General features: G+C 60.9%; 1 protein-coding gene across 1 annotated transcript; it reads right to left on the reverse strand.

Annotated features, from left to right (window-relative positions):
• Positions 1-271: 271 nt before the first annotated feature.
• Positions 272-7,459, reverse strand: SLC35E4 (solute carrier family 35 member E4). The gene is made up of 2 exons (XM_043901340.1): positions 6,065-7,459; positions 272-1,249 (listed from the first exon to the last, which is right to left on the reverse strand). The coding sequence occupies exons 1-2, from the start codon at positions 6,681-6,683 to the stop codon at positions 816-818; spliced, it is 1,053 nt and encodes a 350-aa protein (XP_043757275.1). The 5' UTR covers positions 6,684-7,459; the 3' UTR covers positions 272-815.
• Positions 7,460-7,887: the final 428 nt, after the last annotated feature.

The raw sequence follows: 7,887 nt of genomic DNA on the forward strand, positions 1-7,887 counted from the left end.
GGTTGCAAAGAGTCGGACATGACTTAGCAACTGAACAATGACAGTGGAGGGGAGAGGGGAGAGGCCACGGGGCTAGGCCTGACCTTGCCCCACGAGCAGCGTGGAGCCACAGAGACCATGTGTTTTAAGAGATTCCCCTCGAGGCTGTGGGAAGATGGTGTGAGGAGTCAGAGCAGCGGGCTGGGGGGATGGCGGGGCTGGCCAGGCCCCAGTGAGGAGGCAGGAGGTCCTTGTTTCTGGGTGGGCGCTACCCCGCGGAATGACACAGATGTACAAGCAAAAATAGTTTATTTGAGGACGGAAGACCCAACGTTGGGGGGCCCAGGGCTGAGGCCACAGCAGCTGCCTGGAGTTGGCACAGACAACCCTAGCTCCCTAGGGAAGCCCAGTAGCAAAGATGCCCTTCCCTGGGCCCCCTAGCTGCCTCCCCCACTTCCTGGAGGAAGGATTGTGCGACTGCCAAGAATGATCGCCATCATCACCACCATCACCGTCAAAACGTTGGTGAGGTTTTCCGAGCTTAGCCAGCAATTTTCAGCGCAGTACTTGACCCTAATCGTCCTAAGTACTCTGACAACCACAGCGACTGTGCCTGGACCCACCACCCAGTGGTGAGTGGGGTCTGTGATGAAGAGAGGCAGGCGGGGAGAGGAGCCGGGGCTCTCTAGGAGACCCCATCGCAGCCTCCACAGCCAGCCCGCAGGAAGACCCGTCTCCCCCGACGGCCCCAGCGGCTGCCCGCTCTCCCGTGGCCACGGGCGGAGGCTGGATTCGGGCAGGGGCGGTCCCGGGTGGCCCCTGTGTTCCATCAGGTCTCAGAGACCCTTGCCAGGCTGTTCCCTCCGCCGGAAGCCCCGGCGGGTAACCCAGGAGGCCACGAACTCGCAGTTGTGGTAGAGGAACATTCCAGAAAGCGTGAGCGCCACGCCCAGGTAGCTGAGGGCGCTGAGGCGGCTGCCGAAGAGCAGCCGGGACAGGACGAGGTTGCCCACGACGGTGAGGTTGCCTAGGACGTGGACCGTGAGGGCCGAGGTGAGGGCCAGCAGGGAGAAGCTGGCCAGGTTGTAGACCACGGACAGGAGGCAGCTGAGCAGGACGCAGGCCCAGAGGCGGGAGTCGGCGGGCGCGGCCGGCGGCGCCACGCCGGCCTCCAGCACCAGGGCGGCGCCGGCCAGCAGGCAGAAGCTGGGCAGCGAGGTGGCGTAGAGCAGGGTCACCGCGTCCAGCCGCTCTTCCTGCAGCAGGGCACCTGCAACCAGGGCAACACGCGTCAGCACCCGGCGCCAGACGACCCCCCGCGAGGCCAGCCTGCCCCCGCCCCGCCGGCAGAACCGGGGGCTCCCGCTCTGTGAGGGGAAGCTCAGGCCGCCGGGGTGGTGACCCGGTCCGCTCCTGGCCCGCTGTGACCTGGCCCTTAACCTCTGGAGGCCTAGGATTCCTCACCTGCAGAGTCAGAGGATAAGAAAACCCCGTGCATGCTATGTCGCTTCAGTCCTGTCCGACTCTTTGCGACCCCATGGACTGTAGCCCGCCAGGCTCTTCTGTCCCTGGGATTCTCCAGGCAAGAAGACTGGAGAGGGTCGACATGCCCTTCTCCAGGGGATCTTCCCAACCCAGGGATGGAACCCAAGTCCCCCGTGTCCCCTGCATTGGCAGTTGGGTTCTTTACCGCTAGCGCAAACCTAGGAAGCCCCCACAAAACCTTAAATATGCAGATTAAAATAATGTACATAAAGCCCTTATCAGGTAAGCTGCAGTCAGTAAATGTAAAAAGACGAGAGAAATAAGCCCGTTATCACTGACTCCTCCCACAAGCTGAAACAATAATCTGTGATATCAATAAACGTGAAAAAAAAATCTTCAGGGGCTCCCCAGGCCCTGGAGAAAAACATCCTGGACTCGTAACCAGCTCTAAAGGTGTTGAGCCAAGGGGCCCCAAGTCTGCTTTCTTGGCTTCGGCCGTTCTGGCACCCCCAGCCCCACAGTGTGGCTCCCACCTTGCTCCCTCCAGCACTCCCAGCTCTGCCGCGTACTAGCTATGTGGGCCTTTACGTTACAAGGGAAAGAGTTTGAAAATATTCAGAACCGTCTGAGTCACGTGTTGAATCACTTGTGACGCCCGGGATGACAGACACAACAACGAGGTCATTGTTGTGCCCAGCTGTCACTCACTGTGTGTGTGTTTTGTGAAGATTTTTTTTTTAATGTGGACCATTTTTAAAGTCCTTATTGAATTTGTTACAATATTGCTTCTGTTTTATGTTTTGATCTCTTGGCCAAGAGGCACCTGGGATCTTAGTTCCCCGACAAGGGATTGAACCTGCACGCCCTGCCTTGGGAGGTGAAGTCTTAACCAGTGGACCACCCGGGAAAGTCCCTGTCAGTCACGGTTTACCGCAGATAGTGAGCACCTTGAGCTAAGGACGCTGGAGCTTGTCAAGACAAATCCAGGACACAGAGGAAACGGTGGGCTTTGCAAGGAAAGAGGGCATCCTAGCATCTTGCACATGTGCGCCTGTGTGTGTGTGCACAGGCTACCACCCAGCTGGTTCACAAGGAAGCAGGGCCCATCATAAAATCTCACATGGCTGAGCTGAAATGACAGTACTTGCAAAGAGGCAACGGCGGTTTTGTGCCTTCTCCAAGTTTTCAGGGAGAGAGATGAGTAAGGTCTCCCCACCCCCCTCCCAGGGCTCTCTCGGCCTCTGTGTGTTTTCTGACACACACTTTCCAGAGAACCACAGAGGCGCTTACTCATAGGCCATGCTTAGAATAGGAAATCTTATTTCTCTCTCGATTTCATTTTGATGTTTTGGCTTTGTTCTCTAGGCAACAGTCCTTCTGTCAAGCATTTCTAGAAATGAACAGATAACTGGAATGCCTCCTGTTTGGCTGCTCCAAATTTAGCACCATTACGAGCTGCCTGTGGCCCACGTGTTCACGGTGCAATCACTGGAAGGTGGTTAGGATTGCAGGTGAACTTCACCTTCGGCGAATTTCACTCTCTGAGAGGCAGGCAGGCAGGTCCTAACTTCCCCGCTCGGCCCCGTGCACCTGTTCTGTAATCCGTCCAGCCCTCCGCCTCCCCCTGTCCCCGACACTGTCCCCTCCAGTCCAGGAAAAGAGCCAGTTACCCCACCAGCCTGTCATCCGGCCTCCTCAGCGACCCCTCCCCTGACTGCTTACCCCAAACCCTTCATTTCAGCCTCTCCTCCTTCAAAGGCATTTCCGTTTCATCATCTGAACACGCCACACTTCAGCCACATGCAGACTAACGCCCTCTGGACTCCATTCTGCTGGCTTCAGGCTTATCCCACCTCTGCTCCATCACGAGCTGTGTGATATCACACAGGTCACCCTCTCTCTACGCCTGTCCCCTCGCGGGAGCATGGGCAAAGTGACAACATGCCCTCACCTGGGCGTGTGAGGTGCTGAGCACAGGACCTGTGCCCAGGGGCAACTGCTGCCCATGGCGGCTGTCATGACCCCCTACGTGCAACCCCGCTGGCTGACACCCGCACCCTGGCAGGGCTTGCGTCCCGCTCCCAGAATGCCCTTTCCTGCTCTGGCCGCGTGAAGAACTGGGCACAGCATGGACCTATACTCAGGGCTCGGCTGTCACCATCACTGCCTGCCTCCTCCCCCAGGCAGCCTTCTCTGGTCTCCCCAAGAAGTAGCCATCCCAATCACAGCTGTGCCCACCTTGGCTCTAGCACTTTCTTCCCTGCTTTGTGATCGCTCCTTCTGAGGGTGTCTCCCCACCAGCCTGAGAGCTCAGCGGATGGGAATGGGGTCAACCTGATGCAGGTGGGTGTAGCTGAGGACAAGTCTCAGCACGCTGGCACCCCATCTCCCAGCCTTTCTGTGAGTGGAGAGGTAGATCACTCCTCTCCACGTGTGGTCCCCCCAGGCCTGCAACTGGCCCAGGAAGGAGGGAAGCTGCTGGGCACTCCTCTTCCTGGACTGTCATCCTCTGCTCCCTTGGAGTCTGCCATCAGGAAAGGAGCTGGTGTCAGTCACTCACATTCTAGTCTAAATTTGGCCCTGGTGACTTTCCTGGAAAGTCTGAGAGTAGTAAGCTTCTCTTGTCCAAAACCCACCTCATCCCTTGACTCCAGTCTGTTCTGACCCACCTCTGCGCTGGGCTCCCATCTCTGTTAGTGGGGCCTCCAGCCTCCTAAGCTCTCCCCTGAGCATCCTGAGTCAAGTAGCTTAAGTAGCCTACCAATTCTTCATCAGACCATTAATAAATTCACCGCTTACATGGTACCTTACCTGCGCCAGGCCCCAAGTCAAGTGCTGGGGACGTGGAGCTGCCCCAAAGCTAGGCCATGCCCCCTCGGAGCTCCTGCCTGGTGGGAGGCAGACAGGTAACCAAGTGGCTATAATATCAATACAAGGCACGTGGGGACCTGATAGGGGATGCAGAGGGCCCTGTGGGAGCCCGGAGCAAGCATCCAATCTGCCTCAGGGGCAGGCAGGCGACGAGGAGGGAGCTGGCAGAGCCGAGGAGCAGCCTGGTGCCAGGCACCTGCCAGCCCCTGTCCGTGTGCCTGAGGCCTGGCTGGCCACAGCCTGTCCTGCTGGCCAGGGATCCTCTGGGGTGAGGAGGCTGGACCTCAGGGGGGGGCGGTGTGGGCCTTAGGTTGAGGCCTTCCCAGCCTTCTGGCCCTGCTCAGGGTGGGGCACAAGGTCAAGTTTCCCACTGACTCATGCCCAGAGCTCAGGCCCCAGCTCTCAAGTAACCTGAAGGCAAAAATAGAACTGGGCTCTGGCCCTGCCTCAGGGCCCTGGAAGATGGGGACAGGGCCTCTGGGTCCTGATTCCAGGGCAGGCCTGAGCTCTGACTTCAACCTTTCCTGGCTGCAGGCTGCCCTAACCCCAGCCCAATGACCTTGGAGCAACCCTTTCCCTCTTCCAGGCCTGGGTCATAGGATCTCAGAGCCGAAAGGGAGGGAGAGCAAGAAAGCCCTTTGACTCTATCAACTCTGACCTCTTCTACCAAACAGATAGGGAGACTGAGGCCCAGACAAGATCCAGATCTGCCCCAGGTCGCCCAGGAAGTATGAGCCCACATGTGGCTGGAACGCAGGCCTCCCTACCGAGTGGGCGCAGAGACAGGGTGGGGGCTGTGACTCAAAGAACCCTCAGTAGGACAGGCAGGAAAGTGATCTCCACCCTCCAGCAGAGTGATTTCGCAGGGTCTGGGTTTGGAGTCTCTGCCCTACCCTCTGCCCAGAGCCCCCAGCCCCCTTCCATCAGAGCTGAGGTCCAGAGTCACATGGACCAGGATTCCAGTCCTTTGGAGCTGTCTGACTCTGGACAAATCATGAATTTCTCTGGGTCTCAGTTCCATCATCTGTAAAATCGGGACGAAAGTAGTGGTTGCTGTGACAATTCAAAGTCAACACCTAGCATAGGGCCTGTTACACTGCAGCTCCCAGAAGACACCACCCTTTCCCAGATTTAGCAAGCCCCACTTCCAAATCCTGGTTTACCGTCTTGTCCTCTTTCTCTCCCACCGGTTCCCACTGTCAAGCCTCCCTCTGCATCCACAGTCTTATGCCACATCTCTAGGACAGCATGGACTCTGCCTGAGTGAAGTGAAAATCGCTCAGTTGAGCCTGACTCTTTGGAACCCCCATGGACTGCAGCCCGCCAGGCTCTTCCGTCCATGGGATTCTCCAAGCAAGAATACTGGAGTGGGTTGCCATGCCCTTCTCCAGAGGATCTTCCCCACCCAGGGATTGGACATGGGTCTCTTGCATTGGAGGCAGATTCTTTACAGTCTGACTGGGTTCAAATCTTGCCTCCGCTGCCCCTCTACGTGTCAAATGGGGACAAAGCCGGTTGGGCCTCTAAAGCCCAAGTTTGGGGCCTGGAAATCACTGAGCTGTTGGACCTTTCTGAGCCTCAGTTCCTGGCTCTTCCAAAGCCACGTGCCTCAGTTTGGGCATCAGTAAAATGGGATAGCAGTCATACCCCCTCACAGGGTCCCCCAGGCCACATTCCCACACTCCCACCCGGGTCCCCACCGCCTCAACCAGTGACTTAGGTTACTCACTCTGCTGAATGGACTTGAGGCCACGGAGGCAGGTGGCCGCCAGCAGGAAACCGCAGCCAGCCGGGGGCGTCCGGAGCTCTCCGGCCAGGCTACAGGCGGCCCCCAGGCAGAGCGGGCCCATGGCCGCAAACTGCAGCGGGTGGTGGCGCCGGCCGAGCAGCAGCGCGGACAGGGCCAGCGTGATGAGCGGCGTGGTGGTGGTGGCCAGCTGTGCCAGGTCCAGGGGCACGGCGCTCAGGCCCACGTTGCCGCAAGCCATTGAGACGCCGAAGGTGAGGCTGAGCAGCAACACCTGGCGGCGGGTCTGCCCGGGCAAGGGGCGCCGCGCCCCCCGGTGGCAGGCCAGTGCGGCCGCCAGCATGTGCAGCGCCGACAGCAGCAGGGGCCGCCCGAAGCCGTGCACCGTGAAAATCCACTTGTTGAGGCTCGACATGCTGGCTCCCGCCAGCAGCCACACCAACGCAGCCAGGGCCACCCGGGCCCGGCCAGGCCGCCGAAGGGCCTGCGGGGTGTCAGGGGGCCACTCGGCGGACCCGGCCCACCGAGCGCCGCCAGCCACCGCCACTGCCTCGGCAGAGGTCATCCTGCCGTCATGGTGCTCCGGCGGGCAGCGGCACATGGGTACCAGTGGGGCCGCGGCAGGAGGCCGGCTCCCCGGTGACCAGCTCTGGGCCACCAGAGAGCCCCACCTTGGACCCGCCCCGTCTCAGGCAGGTGCGGGCACAGCCTCTGGCGCCCAGGCTGCGGTAGCGGAGGTCCAGGAGCTATGCGGTGTCCTCGGTTCAGGGAGGCCAGAGCCCAGGTCGCTTCAGCTGGGATGCCAGGCTCTCTGGTGCTCGAGCCTGGCCTAGTAAGCGCTGGGCACCTCTGCCCGTGCCAGGCGAAGTCTCCACTCTCCTCCCGCCCGAGTGACCACGCTACGCTTAGACGGAATCCTCCATCCCGTTTCTCTTCGGTCCAGTCCCTGCCTGGGTCCTCCGGCTTGTTCACGCCAGGCCTGGTGGGGGGCGATCCGGGCTCCCGCGCCGGGTTGGTGCCGGTGTGTCCGGCTCGCTGCGTCCTACACTGCCCAGGCCCAGCAGCGGGCAGACGCGCCGGCCCCGCGCTCCGGCCGGTGTCAGGCGGCGAGTTCGGCTCAGCTCGGCTCCGGCAGGGCCTCTGCTGTGGCTCCGGCTCCCGGCGGCTCCGGCAGCGGCGGCGGCTCCCGCCAGGCTCGGGCGGAGAGCGAGGCTCCGCACTCTAGGCCCCGCCTCCGCGGCCGCCCCACGCGCCCCACCCGGAAAACTGGGCAGAGCCCGGGGGCGCCACCTCGGGTCAGGCCCCGCCCCCGGAGCCGGGAGGGCCGTCTCGCCCCGCCCCCACGCCGCCAGCTCGGGGCTCCTCCTCTGTCCGCAGACCACCCCCCCCACCCCCAGCCGGAGTGGTCAGCCTGTCCGTCCTCTTCCCCGCATCAGTGGGGGATCAGGCCCCGCCCACCCAGCACCAAGGCAAGCCCCCCATAGAGAGGAACACAGAGCGGGAAGACCCTGGGGTATCTTTCTGATGAAAAACTCTTAACCTCTCAGGAGATTCCATCTTCAAGGACACCCCCTGCCCCAGGAGACTTCAGCCTAGGACCAGTCTCGGGACCACCTAATCTCTGGCCACAGTTATCCCGTGGGACCTCAGCATCCAGAAGAATTGGCCCACCGGGCCCTTAATACCCCTCCCTCGCCCCTCCCTAACCCCAACCCCTCCTCCGTCTCCCAGCCCGGGGCGGGCCCCCCTCCAGACAGGCAGAGGGGAGCTGAATCACCGCAGCCACCGGCAGCTGCGGAAGCAGG

Source organism: Cervus elaphus, chromosome 5 (genome assembly GCF_910594005.1).
Source record: "Cervus elaphus chromosome 5, mCerEla1.1, whole genome shotgun sequence".
NCBI lineage: Eukaryota > Metazoa > Chordata > Mammalia > Artiodactyla > Cervidae > Cervus > Cervus elaphus.